Source organism: Globicephala melas, chromosome 12 (genome assembly GCF_963455315.2).
Source record: "Globicephala melas chromosome 12, mGloMel1.2, whole genome shotgun sequence".
NCBI classification, from domain to species: Eukaryota; Metazoa; Chordata; class Mammalia; order Artiodactyla; family Delphinidae; genus Globicephala; species Globicephala melas.
The window spans coordinates 48923134-48944026 of record NC_083325.1 but is presented as its reverse complement, the minus strand read 5'-3'; the positions used below and the strand labels follow the sequence as shown (position 1 = coordinate 48944026).

Here is a 20893-nt window from a genome sequence, read left to right as displayed (position 1 = left end):
CAGTAAAAGTATATCAGTGTTCTTTGTACTTTTTTAATTTTGAATTTTTTTGTAAATTTGAAATTATTTCTAAACGAAACTTTAAAAAAATGTGTTGCACCAGTCTTTTGTTTCTATACCTTCTTCATTCACTGTAGTACAGGACTTTACTACTTTACATCCTGAAGTAGTTAGTACATTGCACAGGATTCATTTGCTCAAAAAATATTCTCTTAGCTTACTTTCCAGCTTAAATGCAGCAACTTCCAACTGCCTGAAAACCCATGAAATATGAATTCCTTCATTCAGAGCACTGATCTATTGGCCCCCAAAGGCCATTCTAGCCATGTCAACCGTGCTATGGTTACATGAAACAAAACAAACCTTCTCTGTTCCCTGAACATAAGTCTGTCTAGCCCCATCTAAGCCATACTTCCCTGTGTGGAATGCTCTCCCAGATACTTTTATCTTCTGTATTATCCTTTCTTTACAGCCTAGTTCAGATATTATCTATTGCTTTAAGCTATTCCTGAAACCTTTAAGCTCTTCTGAACCCCAAGAACATGAATTGTTTACTCAACCATTTAGTACATTACATGCTACCCTACATGATCGGTCGTCATGTGATTTTGATATGTGTATATATTATCCTCATAAAATCATGTTATGTCCGGGAATGTATTCATCATAGAGTCATACATATATTAGGATATTAATAAATATAAATAAATGAACCATGAGTCAAAAAGCACACAAATTTTTAGAAGTTAACAAATAAACAAAATTAAAAAATAAACCTAGGTGCTCTCTCAGTTCTGGTTAACAATGGCATTTCAAAGAAACATACGTCACTTAACCTCTTTGAACCTCAGCTTCCTCATCTATAAAGTGAGAATGTATATACCCTATCTACTTCATAGGGCTGTGTGAGATTTGAGACAAACTTAAGGGACTGAAGAATGTTCTACTGCGATTCTCACATGTCCTTGTCCCTGGCAGTTACATCTTCCCAACGTCTTGCACATGACCTTAGACCTTGTTAATTTCTACCCCTTTTGATAAAACCGAGATTGTCCAAAGAGCGGATGCTAATCTACAGAAACAATTCATTCTTCTTCCAAGAACTGCCTTTAACCAAAACTAGCTGAACTTCAGCTAACACTCCTGCCAAAGCCCTATAAATATTCTGCCTTCCTTCTCTAATTTCCCAGTTTCTTTAGAGACTTCTCCTGTTGGCAATGTTCAATAAAGGCTTATGCTAATGGCTCCCTGGTTGATTTCCTTCCTGGCAGAATAAAATGACATAACATAGCAGTGGTTTTTAAATGCCAATCCATGGACAAGCTGCATTAGAGTTCTTCTGAGAGGTTTTAAGAAAAACAAATAATAATGATGAGCTCCTCCCACACTTTCTGTGGTGTCTGGTCAGGAATTGGTCCTTCTAAAGCTCTTCAGATAATTCTGAAACAAAGCAAGGTTGCCCCATGTGTAGAAAAAAGTTTTGGAAAGCCATAAAGGGCTAATGAAATACAACCCGGTAAGAGATCTGTGAGTTGGTAGTTTGCTTCATTTGAACTCAGGAATGATTCTCTTAAAAGTTAAAATCCCATACATGCTATTTCTACATTGATACAATCACCTGATCTCTGAGTATGGAAACCCCCTTGAGACTGAATGTAGAACAGACACTTCTCTGCTGCACAAGGACTGTCTTGTGCCTTGTACTAAAATAATTAACAGGGAGATAGTCTCTAAAAAAGAAAAAGGAGCTAATATCCCAGCGGGTCATGTGCTGGAAGTTATTTTCAGCAGAGAGAATAAAGGGGCACCGATTCCTCTTTCATTCGGTTTGCCTGTGTCTCCGGGACGCACCTGTATGTGAATCACCTCAGTCAGGAAATCTACAAATCAGGGATTGAACTTGACATTCTTAACATTAGAATTTAACCAACGGAGCTAAATGGCCCCAAATGATCTATTATAGCTTAAAATAAAAAGCAGTTCACCTGACAGAATGCCAGCATATCTATCAATATACCCAGAAGCTAAAAAGTATAACTTGCTGCTGTTCATTGCCTAAATATATAAGAAACAAAGAAATTGAACAGAAATTGGCCTCCAAACAATAATTTCAATATTTTATAAAGCCCTAAGATATTTATCAAGCCATAAAATTAAAATATAACTTCTTTTTGCATTATTAAATGGAAAAGAACATGACAAAAATTGTTGCTCATTTGAGATAAAAACACTTAACATGCTGCTTATTAAATGTACTTGTTGCTGGAAGAACTGGAATAAGAAATGAACTGTGTGTATCAGCTTCAAGCTGTTCACTTGGTTTTCAAAGTCAACTGCAAGAAACAGGAAAGTCTAAAGCTTCAACAAGGCAAAGGTGATGGGGCTTTACCTGTCATGGCCTGTTGATCATCCACCGTTAACTTTAAACTTTTTCCTCGACGAACCACACGCACTGTGTGCCATTCGTTATCATTGAGGTTATAGCCGGCAAAAAGGGTCTCGGGACCTTTGCCTGTAGAATATGCCAAACAGTCATTATGGACACTCAGAATCAGTCAAGCAAACGAACCTCACAGAGAGTGAGAGAAAGAGACAGAGGAAGGGGGGAAGTGAGGGAGAGGGAGGAGAGAGAAGAGAGAAAGAGGAGAGAAAAAGGAGACAGAGAGAGGAGAGACTGGCTGGATCAATTCTCAAGCCCATTAGAGTCATAGCAAGCAAGGAAAATTACGTTAACAGACATTCAGCTGTAACTCTTTAAGAAGGATCTTTTAACGTTACACATTGATCAAAGACAAACAAATTCACCTGTTGTTATAAATAGGCACAGTCAATACAGCACTGGGAAGCCTCCTAAAACTGCACACTTTTCCCTCCCTCAGGAATTCTCTGACTTTGCCTTATCACTTTCTTGCTAATGAAGTAGCTAGCAGTCATGAAACCTCTGACCTTGGGGAGGTCATCAGCTCACCATTTTCAGTCAATGGCACCTGGCTGATTAGACTGGCAAGGAGGCAGCTCTGGGTACGAGACTATGTGACGGCTGCTCTTCGCTCCTACATCATGTACCTCCAATGTTCACCAGCTTCTTAAATGTATGGAATGTTGTGTCTGAGAACTAAGTCTGGTGGAGGCACAGACAGTGGGTACAGGTAAAAGAATGGACTCTTAGGAGGTGAAGAAAGTGAAAAAAACACTGCCAATAAAGGGCCGAGTGTTGAGTGGGAGGGAAGAAAAAACAAATGAGATTAAGTAGCAGTACAGGGAAGTGATGCCCAGCTAAGGACCAAAGGAAAGAGGACAAGAAGTGTAACCTACTGGGAAAGCAACCGCGAGTGAACCCATGTAAACCTGTGCAAGTTGAATTTAAATTGGCTTAGGACAGAGAGGTATTTTGAAATTATTGAAATGACAAAGTTAGACAAATGTCTCTCTTCCACATAAAAACGAAGGGAAAAAAGAGCTTTCAATAGAACTGGAATTTTTTTTTTTTTTTTTTTTTTGCGGTACGTGGGCCTCCCACTGCCGTGGCCTCTCCCATTGCAGAGCACAGGCTCCGGATGCGCAGCCCCGGCGGCCATGGCTCACAGGCCCAGCCGCTCCGCAGCATGTGGGATCTTCCCGGACCGGGGCACGAACCCGTGTCCCCTGCATCAGCAGGCGGACTCTCAAACACTGCGCCACCAGGGAAGCCCAAGAACTGGAATTTTTTTATTAAAAAATAAGCATTGTCAATAATCTGATATTATGATTCATTTAAAAAATCATGAAAATTTTTAATGATACATTTTTTGGTGATAGACTTTGCCCTGTTTTTTAGGTACTGACATTTCTATATTTATACTAAAATAACTAAAGACATGACACTGAGTTGAGTTATATGACTTTCAACTAACTCAGGATCAGGATGGAGTTCATAATTTCTTCCACCAAATTCTATCAGCCAAACCAGCCAATGTCCAAGGACCATAGGAGGATGTATGAAAAGGCCAAAGAGAAGAAGAGAGAAAAATAAATAAATTAGGGAACCAAGTACTAGAAGAAACCTCAGTAGTCCGTCCAACAGGAGATCACTGTTTGCTTTTAATACCACAGGCTATCCAGCAAGCCCACTGATTTCTCTCTTAGGATATTACTGATGATACAAGTTCTGTCTTCCTTGGTTGGGGTTTCTCTGAGGCTTAAAATGAGCCAGTGACATAAGTTAATTTTGCAGGATGAACTGCCTCCTATCTTTAAACAGAACCATCATTAAAATTAGTAATTATCTCTTTTTGTTGCTTTAGAGAAGTTAAATTGCATCTGGATACATGAATAAAAACTAGTCTAGACAGAACCGTTTTGAGAGATTGATCACTAAATATCTAGAGGAAGCCTGTTAGTTCAACAACTGCAAAAATGCTTTGAGACCAATTGCTGAAAGCAAGTTCTAGGATCAAAGGAACTCTTTCTAGTTTCAGCAGTGAAGAAAGAAGTGTTTAGTAACTCTGCAGAATCTTATCATCCTACCAGCAGCAAGGGCCATTCTGAGTTTTGATCTTTGAAAAGAGAACATATCATTTTAAAGCTATTTTTATAGGGAAGATTTTTTTTTTTCTTAGAAATGTGCGCTTTTGAAGCAGCTTCACTCCCATTCTCTTAATTTAAAAGTGTTTTGTCAAGAAGAAGAAGCATAAGGATGATATCATCATTATACCCCATTCTGGGCTTGATCTCGCAGTAAAATCATAATGCTTCATCTATGAAACAATAATTCCCATAACAACAGGCACAAAACCCAATTAAAAATAACCCTTTGGTTCATGAAAATCTCTGCGGGCCAACTTCAAGCTCCTTCCTTGCATTATTAAAAATGTGAAGAGATTAATTTAGGAAGACAGGGTTTTGTTTTTTTTTTAATGCACTTAATATTCTCAGTTCAAAACAATGTTATCTATGCAACATGAAGTGTCGTGGAGAGTGCACTGGACAGGGAGTTAAGAATTGTGGTTGCTAGTCCTTAATTTGCTACTAAGAAATAAGTTAGAGGCTAGTAAATGCTTATTATGTACCAGGCACTTTATTTATTAACTTATTTCATCTTTACATTATCATTTTGCATATGTGAAACCAAAGGCCTAGAAATCTAAAACGACTTGTCCCGAGGTCACACAGCTAAAATGTGATAGAAAAGTGTTCCATCCTAGGTCTGACCTACTCAAAGCCTGCATACCTTCCCCTGCATGATACTGCCTCCCAGCTAATGTGACCTTTAGATAGCAACGTGACTTCTTAGTTTCCTCACATCTAAATGAAGAGGATAGGAAAGTTGCTCTTTGTCATGACTTCCAGCTTGCTCTACAGCACAATCACAATGTTACGAAATCTTACACACCTTCTGCATAAGTCATGGTGGAAAGAAATCTCTAAAAAATACACTGTACCTCTACTCAGGGATACTGAAATGGCTGGTACTAAAGACATGATATAGATCGGTTTGGTACTAGATCCACCCACAATCAGCAATTTGCTAAAACGTGCAGCTTCTTGTAGTCTCAAGAAGTCAGGCTTACAAAGTGAGGAGATGGTCTAGAGGATGTCTGCAACGCCTTTGAGATCTCACATTCTCACAAACATTTTAAACATATGTATTTGGTAAAGGAAGATGGCTTAACTGTTGAAATTGTGGAGTTCAGAGTCATTTGTCCCCATGGCAAAATTACAGTCTTTCAAAGCATTAATGATCTGAATTCCTTTTAAGACTTCTTTTTCCTTCTGGGATAGCAAAACATGTCTCATTGGTACTAACACCTTACTCCCAGCATTAACGTGAGTGTTATAGAGTGAATATCTACAAAACTGGGGCAGTGGTTTTATTATTATTTTAAAACATTGGAATTATTTTTTTCTACCTGTAATCACGCATAAAGAATATAAAAATCACATAAAGGGGAAGTTGCTCTGCTGTTAAAGAAGCAGGCTAGCTTGTCCCCCAAGGCATCACCCAGAACCTCTGGATTCTGCAGCACCCTCTAGGGGGCTCATTTCTCCCTTTAGGAAAGTGATGGGTTTCTTTATCAGAAAACTCCAGCAAGGGCTTTTAAAAAACATTTCCAAGTAACCCTTTGCTCTTTAAAGTCAGATTTAAAAATACAGATTTTCTTCACTTACAAATTAAAAAAACCTGTTTTTCTAGGACATCATTTATTATACATATCAAGGTCCAGAGTTATTCAAAGCTACCCTTTTTAGTCTATCTGCATTATCAGCCCTTTAGCATGCATTTTCAACACTCCTTTAATTACAAAGTCCCAGTTTATAAGCTCTCTCTTGAAGATTTTATAGGCCATATCCTCTTACGTCAAGTGAGTTACAGAACAGATTGCCTTTCCTTATTTCTATCCATCAGGAAACCAAGATTTAGGATTTGTGCTTAATTTCAGCAACTTGATTCTTTTCTTTCCTTTAAAAATACCTCCTGCATATTGACTCTTCTCCCTAATTATTTTTGCTAATCACTTTAAATTCTATTTGAATGTATTTGGGCATAAGTCAATAAATGAATTTATTTAATGAAGAAAAGAATAGCTTCCAAGGGGATGAAGTGATAATTAACCCAACTCCCCCATTTTACAGACAGCTTCATGGGAGGTTAGTTGATATATATGTATATAACATCGTTGATGGATTTCAGGTTTGTTTGCAAGCGTATTTTTAATCTATTTTAATAGTTGTTTGTTTCTTATTATTTCACGAATATTTCAAATTTATTTCATATTCAAGATGTATATAATAGTAACTTTGGATCCTTTTGGGAAGAAGAAAGCCTTGTGTGCAAATGTCCTGTGAAGTATTTATATTGTTTTTTTTGAATGTGAGGAAAGAAACATTAAAGAGCAATAGAGCAGAATAAAACAGAGCTAAGAAATCTGCGAAGCAATGTGATCAAAGCTGTCTAACAGACTAAAATGACAGCTGCCCCTAGAGCTGAAAGATGGATGTAGCTTGGGAAAATCAAACCAATTATATTTTTAGTTTTCAAACTTTTAGACTTGAGTGCCACAAAGCTGAGACTCATTACGTACCCTTTAGGTAGCTATCTCCCTCTACTGGTATATTTTAAAGATGCTAAATACACAAATGAACCATCTGTATCAGGTACCCTATCTCTCACTCTAGTTCAAACTAGTTGGTTCTAGCTTCCTTTTCGTTGCCTTAAACATCAGATGTAAGTAATTTCTATTTTATAACTATCTAGTGATTTGAGTAGCTAATCTGTTTACTCAACTAAGCCATTTAAGCATAGGGATTCGAATGGGTACTTCTGCAAAGGCACAACCCAGCAAACTGCATAGATAATAGGCAGGTAGGAATCCATTTAGTTTGCCTTCTAGAAATGATCTATCTATCTCCATTTTATTAAGAACAGGTTGTGTCTTTTCAACCACAGCTATGTGGGCTAAAGATGGGCATCACATGAAAGTGGATCCTAAAGTTTCCAAAGTTCTTCTATAAATTAAAAAAAGAAAAGATTGGCATTGCCTTAGGCATATAAATTGGCTCTATCTTTATACATAACTGTTCAATGTTTTTTGATCATTAAACTGCCTATAGCACCCAGCAATTGAATTAGAAATTACAGCACCATACATCTTAGAATTATGAAATTTTGAAATCGAATTGTCCATACTGTATCTGTTGTCTGTCCCATTTAACTAGTCTTATTCATTCTGGGTTATGTGGCACCCATATCCTACTAATTTAGTTTAAAAATTATTTTGTACCGAACACTGATCGCACAAGCATTGGGAATGCCCCAACTTAGATTTTCGAGGAGCTTTCTCGAAAAAAAGATGTAATAGATCTAATTCTAATAGATCTAATAGGGGTCAAAACACTTCTGCAATGGACCCAATAGTAAATATATTTGGCTTTGCAGAACGTGGTTGTCATGCCAATTACTCAACATTGCTATTGTAGTGCAAAAGCAGCCATAGACTATATGTAAACAAACGTGTGTGGCTTTGTTTCAATAAAACTTTTTAAAAACAGGCAGCCAGCTTGTACTTTTCAGGTCTCTGTAAGATACACTTAAATAAATAGACAATTTAAATTCCCTTTTCTCCTGAATCTTTACGTTGAATATTAAAGAAATAAGTAATGGAAAAATAATCAAGAGTTTAAGAGTCAGGAGACCTGAGTTTTAGATTCACTGTTACCATTAAATCCAACAAAAGCTTAATTATGCTAACTTAGTCTAATTCTTCTCCTGCTCTTGGTCTGAGTTTTCTTAACCGTAAAACCACAACAACAAAAACTAAAAATAATTTTAAAAGGCTGTAAATGGCATAAACCAATTGCAAAGTTCCTCTACTTCTAAAATGTAATCATCTTTCCTGTTCTACAAATTTAGAATGGCAGCCTTCATTAAAATGCATGACATTTGTGTGTATATATAAAATTAGGTGTCTTATCTATATCAACTTTTCCGAGTACTACGAAGCTTTATTTGGCAATTGGCTTTGAGGACTACAGCCTCCAGTGGGAGGCAGGACCTGGTGGGAAGCTGGAAACAAGCCTTGTCATTGTGACAATAATAGGAAGAGAGAAAAGCCAGGAAAAACAGAAGCAAGAGCCACCACTGCTGCTTGCCTGAGCTATGGCTCTTGGCAAGAGCACTTATGCCCGTAAATGACAGGAGGATGTGTTCCTCAGGTTGTAATTATGATACCTTCAGCCTGCTATTTGACTTTGCCATTAGTTTCTGATTTTAAAATAATTACTTTAAAAAACAGCCAGACCTCTGCTTGAAAACCAAGCAAACAAACAAACAAACAAACTAAAACCTAAGGAGCGTAATTCCTCATTAAATGTTTCTGTTTTATCTTTCTCAAATTTTAGATACTGGGCTGGGAGCAGAATTCTTTTGTTTTTATTTCTCACATGAATCAGCTAGGAGAGTTAATTACCAATTAAAATTGGAAACATGTAAAGGGCACTTCCAGATTCTTCTTTGATATTCACTAACCTTACTAGGGGAAGGACCAATTAAAGAGTTTGTGAGCCCAGTGCAAAATGAAGACATGGGACCCTTGTTCAAAATGAAGCATTTCAGGACAGTGGTAGCAGAGCATTAATGCAAGCACAGGCCCTTCAAAGCACAGAGCCCTGGGTGACTGCACAAATTGCACGCTGTTTGAGCCACCCCTAATTAAGAGTCTAAGTTTTGTGCTTATTTATTTTTAAAGTTTCCTTTAGTTAGCTCTATATTCAGGAATGTGCAGACAAGACTTCATTTATCAATGTAAGATAAACGGTTGGGTCACCTTCCCCATACTGTCTGTCCTTAATGACAAGGCCTCTGGGGTATCAGAGAAGCTGTCTGTCTCAGAGCTGTCTTGCTGGCCAGGCCTGGTGCCAGTCATGACCTTGGACTGACTAATCACCCTAACAGCCATGAAATTGAGGTACTAGCCCAGCCACCTAACTCCTCCCTCTTTAACCCTCCTTAAGCTCTCCTCAATTTAGCTACGGAGACACCCTTGGGAACTATTCAGTGTTTTTATAAATAGATATTTGCCTTTACTGTATAGGCAAAGAGACATGTATAGAGTCCTAAGAACAAACAAATTTTTTTATACTAAAAATATCAGAAATATCCCTCCCTGGAACTTCCCTGGTGGTTCAATGGTTAAGACTCTGCGCTTCCACTACAGGGGGCACAGGTTCGATCCCTGGTCGGGGAACTAAGATCCCACAGGCAGCAAGGCCTGGACAAAAAAAAAAAAAAAAAGAAATATCCCTCCCTAATTAAAAAGTACTTTGAGCAAATAATATAAAGTTAGACATTAAGCTTGGAGATGAGGGTTTTTCAAAAATGAACAGTAACAGAAGAAAGACATTTTGTAAACTTTTAAAAACCACTGGAGAAATGAAATAGTCACATGCTAGTAAATTACATTGTATTTGCTTTGATAGGATTGCTACTTAAATCTTTCCTTTTTTTTTTTTTTTTTTTTTTAACTTTCTAGAATGTGTATATCTTGGTCTGGTGCATAGGTTCTGGATTCACAGATTATCCGAGTTTTTATCCTAGTTCCATGAGTTACTAGCTGTGTGACCTTGGGTAAAATATATAAGGTCTCTGTGTCTCAGTATTCCTATCTGTAAAATAAGCCAATAATAGAAACATTTTACAATATAAATTTAAGGCATTTTAATTACTTAAAACAATGCCTGGTACATGGTTCACCCTCAATTATAGTAATGGTAATATTATTATCAGTATTATACGGCCATTATAATTGTTATCTTCCCCTAAATGGGTTTAAAACCTCAGAGAGAATATCTTATGTCTTATCGTTCTGTGCTTGAACCTAAAAGCCATTCACTAATTATTTATTGAATGGATGTATCTGTTTAGATTTTGTGAGATGTTTTTTTTATGGTAGATGAAATACCTCTTGATATTGAATTAAGTCAAATAGTTAATGAAAAGTAACTCCATTAACTTTTAATGCCTATCTTCACTAAGAAGTGTCAATAATAAAGTTTCATCCCTCTGTTTTCATATTTGGCAGCATGAAATCTGATAAGTCAAATAACTGGAGAACTTGGGTAACTCAGTTATCTGGCTAATTATTTAGACAGCTTCATTGTTTACTTCCATTGAAAATTAATTTAATGATGTGTAGAGCCTAGGAGAGCAAAATGACCCAAGGCCTGTAGTCAGTAATTTCCAAATGCAAAGAGAATAGTTGGCTTAGGAATTGGAGGATTCAAGGCTTAATGAGTATTTAATTATAAGAAAACACGGATCTTATCTGCAAGAGGCTCTGACCTTGGAGAGCTGCTGGAAATACCCTACAAAGACTCCTCTGCCATTTTCCTAACTCATACTAACCCTTTTCCATCATCTACAAAATAAAATTCACTATATATAGCTGCCTCACCTCCTGTTTCATTTCTGGCTACATATCACAGCTCTAGGCAAGTGAATAAACAAGGTTCAAATGATCTACTAAGAAACATTTAGCCTTTACATATAGCTTTGTTATTGATTGTACCCATTTATGACAGATCAGGATAAATATCTCTGATGCAATTCATTTTGATGTAAAAAATGTACATTTTAAGAAATATAATTACCTTTTAAGAATATAATTATATTTACAACACAGTAAAAATGAACACAAATTATATAAATATATTGCTAAAAGAATGTTTCAAAAGAGGTTTCTTTAAATCTAATCTAGCTCAAATGACTGGTTTGGGAAGAAGCATAATAAAACAAACCTATTATAATGAAAGGAAAAATGTGGACTGTGACTTTATTTTAAGGAAAAAAGGTCATTTCCAAGAAATGCTTATCACATAATAGGATAGCTTGCAAGTATAAAATTAAGTACTAAATACTTAATGTGATTTTAATAAAGCATTTTAAACTGAAAGTATACTCAACGTTGGCATAACATGAAAAGGATTATATTGATTTATATTGACACTTACTTAAACATGTCTTATGTAATACCTACACAATGCCAAGCTATCTGAATGAAAAAAGTGAAAAAGTATACAGATACTGAGCATTTGGACATTTACAAATATTCAATTTGACATTCCATAAACAAAGCCATGGATTATAGTCACAAATGCAAAGATTTTTAAATTAAATATATGATTTCTCATCCAAACACATTGTAATAGCTACAGAATTCATTTTAATGAGAAGATCAAGAAGACTGTACAGTTCTGTAAAATTCAAGGAACAATGGCTTTACCCGTGTGTTACTATAAGTGCATTAGAATATCATTAAATGAGAGTCCTTCAATATTTTGGGGGGTATTCTTGTAAAAACCTTCTCCCCAAATAAGAAGCATATTAGAAAAAAAAAAAGTAAGTTTCTGTCTTTGTTAAGTTTATTTGTCCCCTTCTTTTCATTTCACAAGTAAGTCATATCAGTGTTTGAAAATCTAGCTTTCAGTATTTGTTGTAAACATTACAACCAACTTTTTTTTTTTTTTAAGAAAATGCATTCTAAGGCATATGATAAGGGATAGTTTGTCTTTAGAATTTTTGAACTGTAGCATCTCATTTGTTTTGATCTTTTTTCTTTTTTTTCTCAGTGATTGCCCAAAGGAGGCTATGGACAAATAATACATGATAATTCATTCATTCATCATGTAAAAATTAGAATGATAATATAATTTTTTTTTTCATAGCATTGATATAATGATTTACTAAATTCTTTATTTTGGATTTTATTATTGCAATAACAAATAGTGCTAACTTAATTTTTTCCTTTATCATAATTAGCTTATTTATCAGGCTTACTTATAGTCACTAACTTGAGGGCTATGATCCTATTTGACTGTTTATTTTAGTAACTGGAAAAATAATTGGGATTACTCCTTTGTTTGAAGTTGTTTTTGGATCAAAGTCTTCTGAAATGAATGACTTCCCTTACTAAACAGGAGGTATTCTAAGACGGTGCTTGCCCAACTATAGCAATGGCTCTCAGCAATTAAATCTTACACAAGATTAATTTGGTTAATCTCAGGAGAGAGTGTTTGGAGGGTCCCTGAAGCTGGTCAACCAACTGCTAGAAGTAATGTTATATCTGTGTGCTTGTTCCTGGTCAGTCTTGCTATGGTGAGATTATGTTAGTTAGGCTTTCACTTTAGTGGGTTAGTGTCAATGATGATAACTTATACCAACACATCTAGAAGTATCTCTTCATTTATGGTTATTCCAATCTGGTTTGTTTCTCAAGATGTTGCTCACAGATGCTTCCAATCAGTTTTCATCTGATTGCTCTGAGGTCACTGATGAATCATCATAGAACTTATTTTTGTACATAAATGTTTTCTCCCTATTTTATCTTTCTTCAGCTGGCTCAGTGACCTGGACCTGCTTTATAACACTTCAGTATAAAATCTGAAATAAGCAATAGATCAGATTTTAAAATACTGCATGTTATAGTCACATACTGGACCTAATGTTTACAGTATGTTGCTGAAGTAAAAGAACCTGTTGCAAAACATTTGCACACCATGACCCTATATTTTTAAAGATACACGTGTTACACATTTATTTCATTAGCACTATGCATAAAATATTTCAAGCCTATATTTAGTCTGATCTCCTGGGAAGGTGGGAGGGTGAAGAATTCTCACAACTGTATGAAAGATGCATTCAAAGAACAAATGACAACAAACAGTCCAATATTAAGTACAATAAAAGTAATAGTAACTGAAATACTCTTAGAATTTCTTACTTTACCTTTGGGGAAACTGTTTTCATAATACACTTCTTATCCATCTTGCTCTTTGCTCCCATTGGTAACAAGTGAAAGAAATGGGTAAGAGCTCTGAGCACACTGAATATTTCAATCTCCAAGTTTTTTGATGGTCCCATGCATTTCCCCCCGATTTAAAGAGCCCTGCCCACTTGACTTACGTACCATATGTTTGCCAGTAACGTGTTGAAGAAATTGTAATCTTCAAGGGTATTTCACAGTTAAAGTCAAAACATTTTAAATCAGACAGCCTGGAAAAAAGATATTTGTGGAGAAAGCCTGCTGCTCCTACATCCCCTTGGAGGCGAGTATACTGTCCTGCTCTGAGGACAGCTGACTGGATCACCAGTGGGCATCTGCCTCCAAAGCTAAAATCTGGTGATTTTGTGAGGTGACATGATTTGAAATCTCTGCTCAACAGGACCGGTATAAGTAATGAATATACCGATTCTCTTTCTAGGGAAGTTTGAATACATAGCATACATTGAGTCAACAGCTGAAGGGGCAGCAAAGAGTCAAAAGACATGCACAGGAAGAGGCAGTGAACAGTAATCATGAGGTAGGAGACACCATGAGCAAACAGAAGACACGAAAATGTAGAAGCTATAATCAAGCAGAACCAAGTCAGTAGAGAAGAGAGGAAGCTAAATGGAAGCTCAGCTAGAAGGCTTGTATTAATCATGTCTGACCTGTGGTTAAGTGGGCAAAGCATCTTTTAAACTATGCATCCACTTTAGAAGGTAGCAGATGCATAATTCCTGTCTAGCAACTACATGAGGAATTGAGATCCACAATCACAGCATTTGTTTTCATATTCTCTGACAGGTAAGCAATTGACAAAGTGTAAATTGTTAGTGGCTTTCTTTTGAGGAAAATTAGGAATGCAAACATTCTTGAAAAAATTCTAATCTATATTTGTCTACACTAGTAAAACCAGTTATTTGACATGGCACCTTAGATCATCATTGAACATTAAGGCTGTCCAAAGGATTAGAGGCTATTTTAAACAGAAGTTCTTGAGTACTTTTTAGTCTTTCTGATCCTTTAGGATTAACTCTGTATGAACCTGAATCATTAAAGTCACATCAGTAAAAAGACAAAATGCTCCAAATACAAAAAAGAAATTATTGTTTTCTTTAAAATGAGTGAAATTCTAATCATACATCTTACAGTGAGATTGACTAAATGTAAAAATAAAAAATCTTAATAATGGCTAGGCGTGTCTAATGTCTAATTCCTATTTTTACCTTCGATTTTCTGGATCAATGATAGCATGCTAAAATGCTACCTCCCTACCAAAGAAAAAACAAAACCAAAAAGAAACTCTAAGCTATGAAGGAAATGGCAAATGTTTAGAAACCAGCTCTAATAACACAATAAAAACCTCCAACCAACAGGTTGTGGTCTCACAATTTGTGACATTTTGTGGTATAAAAGAAAATTTCCTTTTCACAGAAGCCAAGGTGATATCAAATTCAGAATGTTTCTTCTGAAACTTTATAGGTTTTTCTGGCAATTTCTACTTTGGCCATTGTTGTAATACTAACTCTCAACAATGAAAGAGAATTTGATGAATTTGGCCAATGCCAACCTGGAATTTTGCATTACTTTGAGCACACCCTTTTGCACTAGTAATAAGAAAATGCTTTACTGAATAAATTAATAATTGAGCGTGATTTCAAGATGAATTCTTAACCTGCACAAAAGAGCAATCTTTTAAAACACTTCAGCATTTTATATTTGCATATAAGCAATAAACCAATTAATTGTTCACTAAAATAGACCCAACTCTTCTACTTATCAAGCCCACACACTACAATTTTGCACAATCTATGTAGTCATTAAATGTGTACTCTTCTTTATAATTCTCATACATTTTAGATATGGAGAATTCAAATGGGCTCTCCTTAAATGTTACTGCAATTTTGATATTTTTTTAAAGACTCACTGTCATGTGCCAATTCCCTTTGCCTGTTTTGGCTATTTGTTTTTCATCAGAAATCTACGGTCTCTATATTTTATATGTAATTTCTTTTAGATTTCTGTTAAAAATATTCATTCATAAACTGTCTCTTTTTCCTTTCTTTCATATATACTTTAAACTTTAAAAATGACAACAGCAGAAAACAAACAAAACTCCTCTTTTCTGCATGTATATATTCATCTTCTTTTATTCCTTGAGCAGTTCCTATCCTAGGTGGATGGACAGCACCAGGCACTGAGAGGCAATGACTGACAGAACCCTACAAATCAAGGGATGGTTATGTGGAGGCAGAGTCAGAGGCTCCTTTTTGCAGTTCTCTGCTCTTCAGGCACCAGGCAGCTGCTCTGACCTGAATATTTGTTTCATGTTAACAACAGCCAGCCTCCAGAAATTTCCTCATATCTTTTTAAGTAGCCTGCCAAGTGGCAGCCTGATCAAAGCAATCTAATATGGCTTAAGTGCCACTGGTTGACATTTTGCAATCTTTTATTGCTTTCCATTTTTATCTACATAAAAAAATTGGTGATAACTAATATCCAGTTGATCTTTTCATTCTGGTAATAAAATGATAATACAAAGATCTTATTATCCACTCCAGACATCCATCATAGTACATTTTCCGATAACATATTACTCAGAGCATTTCTTCACTATCTCCAAATCAAAAGTGAGGTTAAGTACTTGGCCTTAGATTCCCTTTCTCTCCAATCCTTAGAGAATGAACTACAAATAAAAGGAGCTGAACTTCAACCCTTGACACTTTGTCCACATTAATGTCATCTCCAATTTTGTTGTCTCTGTGTCTTAAATAAACCATTTTCTGTAAGAAGCCAAAAATAGTTGGAAGCTCTGCCTACTAAAATATATTTTTTCAACCCAGAGAGTTTTTATTCTTGTAAGAAAACAAGAGGAATGAGAACAAGAGTAAACAACATTGGAAATGGAGAATTAAGAAGAGTAAATCTTGGTAGGAAGGAAGAGCAGGCGGGCAGGAGAAGAGACATGTGTAAGGATTAAAGAAACACAAATAATCAAATAAACAAGCAAAGTAAACATCAGAGAACATGGGTTTATTAAAAGCCACTTTTTATATGAATGAAGAGGTGGCCCCAAACTTTCCTGTGGGTAGGCAGGATATTCCATAATTATGTCATTGACTTGAAAAGACAAAAAAAAAAAAAAAAAAAAAAAGAAAGAAAACACTAACAAAAACAAAATCACAAAAGCCTCCTTGCATCCACTACATCTTTAAAGTAGTTACTTATATGACAATTAGGACTCACCTATAGTTGATAGGAGCAAGTTTAGTTTTCAAATTTTCAATGTATTTAAACCTTCAGATTATAATACTAACAATTTGTAAGGTTAATAGAACAAGAGAGAAAGAAAAAACAAATGGGACTATTGAAGCAAGCAATACACTACCACGATGCCAGATTATCAGAAAAAAATTATATAGAAATATATAGCCTAAAAAAAAAAAAAAAAGGAAATATATAGCCTAATGACTTTGGATGTACTGCTGGGAATTACCGGGCAGCAAATTTGAAATTGAGACTGTCTTGGCCACCCTATCTCAGGCTACATACTTTGGCAGACAAAGAGAATGCAGAATAAGACCAATGGCCTTTCTAATAGTACTTACTACAGGCCCTACTAATAATGCATTTGAGAAAATTTCACAAGGGGTAGAAAATTTCTTTTGTGTTCTTTATAGTTTTTAAAAGTCTTAAGTCGATCAGTACTATGGACTAGGCAAGAGACTCTCATACACTTACTTTCTGATGCAAACAATTCATGTCTCAGTCACACAGTACTATTCAGTCTGACTTGGCCTCTTTTGGTAATAACTTGGTAATGATTAGTTGGTATTTGTACACATTTCTATAATAATTATTTTTTGTAGAATCATCTGTAATTTGTCTTTTTTTCATTAATTCAAATAATTGATCTTTATGTCAAAAGGACGTGACTAGACAGTCCTTTTTCATCTACCTTTATTGAAATACCCTTCACTGTCCAGGGAAGACATTTATCTGCATTAAAAGATGCTGGTTCTTTTAGCAACTCCCATATAAAATGATTTTATGATGGTAGACTACGGTTCTCCACATTGGAGTTGACTGGGGAGGCAAGAATAATCTGATTGCCCTGGACAGAGGAGGATTGAGGACCATATAATAACACCTCTGTGTTCACCTTCCCATCTGTGAATCTGCAAATACTGACCTAATCTAATACCAAGCTGCAGATAACAAACATATTTTAGCAATGAAATAAGCTAATGGACATCAATGAACTGAGATTGGTCTGGGATTGTGTGCAGAGACATTCCATTTGTAATCGGAGAGATCAAAGCATACATTTTGACACTGACATGGCCGCTATTCACAGAGACGGTTCTTTTTAAAAAGTACCCTTTCCACACATAAAAATAAGCTTTTGATTTTTAAATAAAAACAGCCTCTCTCCTTCCATTTAAAGATTCTTGACAGCTTTTCCTATGGGGCAGGGGAGGAAAGGTGGCAACAAAAAATCTGACAGAGATGGTCCCTGGAATTCAAATCAGCCCTTTCTCAAAAGGACCTTAACAAAAGGCTTTCCCCTGGCCTGTGCATGGAAGATTCCATTGCTGCATCTAAACTACTGACACAAGAAGGGCTGAAAAAGAAACGTATCTGCCATCTCCTAGTCCCAGAGGTCTGAATACATGCAATGCAGCTAGACCTTCCACCCTCCTCACTTACTACCTATTCTTCAGCAGCAAAGATTGGAGAGTCTGACGCTTTATATATTTTCTTTTCCGTATCAAGTAATATCTCCTGTAAACTGAGGAAGGGAGGGTGGAGGGGTGATGAGAAAGGATGGAGTGACTACAGGAAACAGCTGAGCAATTCTGAGTAAGTGTAGAGAAACTGGAGAAGATTTCCATTCAAAATTAATAATTTAGAGTTTAATATTCATTCTCAATGCAAGATAATTTTTATGTTACAGTTTGTATACTTCCTGTGGAAATTCTCTTAAAGACATCAATTGAGGTATTCTTTATTAAGCTCAAAATACAGTTGATGTCTTAGGTATGGTATAATTTTTAGACGGTGGTGGCAGAAAGTTGTGATTTAGTAAATGTACATTTCAGTTTCAGACAGACTTATGGCTTACAGAGGATAAATGGAGTAAGTCAATCTTTCACTAAACTACAAGTTATACTGAGATACAAGTATTTTATTTATATTTTTTATTGGGTACAAAATGCAGTCCAGGTGGACAGCTCTGCTTATTTATCACTGTGAGTTAGATTTGCATTATTTGAAATGTAAATTCCTCCCTCTCCTCCAAGTTGAGTAATGACATGAATTCTAGATGGAACTTGGAGTTCTGGCTACATCTGCCCACTAGTCCCCAAATAAAACAAAGGCAAAGGAAATGAAAACATTACCTGATCACTGAATGTGCTTTCCAGTGACTGCTGTCAAGTTAAGGCATTTGCAGTCCTGTCCGAGGTGTGCACTGAAAGCTCACAACCATTGGTTTAATCCAAGTAATTTAAGTGTAACACACACTCCTTAAAAAGGGAAAATATCCACTAACCAGCAAAAACCTTTGTCCTCAAAGGTATTATTCTGTGAAATATCCAGAGAAAATACTATGCTTAATATCAGTCTTATAATAATAAGCCAAATGGAGAGAAGGAGCTAACAAGGGTAATTAGACTATAAACAAGTATTTTAAAAAACCATCGATAGAGCTGAGAACACAGAAGCACATTTGATGGCGTTAATTTCCATTAAATACTAGAGCTTATGTAGTTATATTCTGTAAATAAAAACCCATGCTTTATTGTACGCCTAATATAAATAAAATTATAGCAGAAGTCTAGAAAAATAGTTTCCTCACATGGATTTTCTAAGGGAGAATCAAGAACATCTTGATTCCAGGGAGAATCAAGAACATCTACGGCTGCACTGAGTCACAAATCTGGCTTTGGGAAAAGATCTTGTGAGTTGTCACCTTGTCTGCATCTATGCTCCAGAGCTGAAAGCTAACTGGACCATGGTATCAGACTTCTAAACCTGTGCTCCTTTTCAGAGAGTGTAGTAAAGATGGGGTTTGAGAAGAGATGATGTATACTTGAAAAATTCTACTTGTGTTAGAGCTCTGAGAGATTAGTTCAGGAACTGTCTTCTGTTTGAGATGATTTTTATGCCTGTATGATAATATAATAATTTATTTTTTCATAAATCATGATTCAGTTACCTTTTTATTGCTATGATTGGAAAGACTGGCTTTTATTCTGCTTTAATATGAATATTAAAATATTTTAAGACAAATCTGAGTTGTAAGAAGCACGGGTATTTGAAATAGCATGCATTTAATTAGATAAAGCTTCGTGTTTTTGTAAGTTGGAGACCGTCATTTTATTCCTCAGAGGATGACTTACTGACATTTGGAAACACAGCCAAAGGTTTTGGGAGTAGACTCCATCAACTCACATTCAGCATTTTCCAAGGATATAAAAAAAATGTTTTACTGACTATGACAGTGAAAGATAAGAAGCTTGTTAGAACCATTTTAGTTAAATAACTAACAACTTTGATATATTAGATGAGATTCCTCAATGTGGTCAGCACAACCTGGAAAAGAAAAACCTAAATATTTACGTAAAGAAATAAGTTTACACTTCAGATAATGCTACAACTCAAAATAAAATCACAGTCCTTACATCCTTTCAAGTTCTCTAGTCCAAATCAAAAAACTCAGTCCATGCATCTTTTCTAACTCATCATTTGGCATGCATATCACAGATTTGAAGGGTTTGGGTTATTTTTGCAGATATATGATTAGGATGTAAAAATTCATTATGTAAATAGTCATAATGTACAAGAAAAAACTCTTTAGATAAGTAATTTTCTGTATATACATAAAACTTGGAAAAACACACATTTTCCAATGTAAAATTTTGGTTGAATTTAGAAGGGTTTAATAGTAACTTTCACATGAAAAGATTTTTTTTTCTATATTTGAGTTAAGAGATAAAAACAGAAAGTGAAGGAAATAAGATCCCCCACAGTATTTTCTCCTAATTTGGTTGTGAAGAGAACTACTGGAGTCCAAGATCTGCCAAAATACAAATGCTATTTGCTTTATCCAAAGGTCTACAGAGACGTTTGCACCTTCTGTTACAAGATATTTGTCACCTCTTTTCCCACTTAGAGGTAGGAACTGAAGCAGGAAAGTCTTCAGCTGGACAGATTTCAAAATGAATTTTTACAACCCAGATGATGGACTGGTATACTTCAAGAGTGAATTCATGAGTTTTATAAACGGCTTTCTCTTGCTGTCTTTTTTTTCTTGACTAGCTACATCATAATGGAGGAATAACATTTTAAAAATTTTGAATAGGCACTTACTGGAATTACAGTTAATCCTGATACAATCTAGATGGGGAAGAATAGATGAAAAATGAAAATTTATCCTTCAAGGTAATAGCTGCAGACATCCAATAAAACACAGTCCACCCTTCCGGGGACAGACACATGCAAATATGGCCACTCCATATTGTTTATTCTTTACATCTAGAACCCAGATTCATTGTTATAAAACTGCACCATTGGAAACAACAATTAGAAGGTTT

General features: G+C 35.6%; 1 protein-coding gene across 22 annotated transcripts in view; it reads right to left on the bottom strand.

The window, feature by feature from the left end:
- Window positions 1-20893, bottom strand: part of NRXN1 (neurexin 1) — a 1122745-nt gene that overhangs the window by 582157 nt on the left and 519695 nt on the right. For 16 of the 22 annotated variants that reach the window (XM_060309978.1, XM_060309980.1, XM_060309991.1 and 13 more), the window contains 2 exons: window positions 20670-20696; window positions 2390-2512 (listed from right to left, as the gene is read on the bottom strand). In XM_060309978.1, the coding sequence (XP_060165961.1) occupies window positions 2390-2512; window positions 20670-20696 (150 nt within the window). The remainder of the gene's footprint in view (window positions 1-2389; window positions 2513-20669; window positions 20697-20893) is intronic. The other 6 variants (XM_060309984.1, XM_060309998.1, XM_060309993.1 and 3 more) reach the window with 1 other exon arrangement.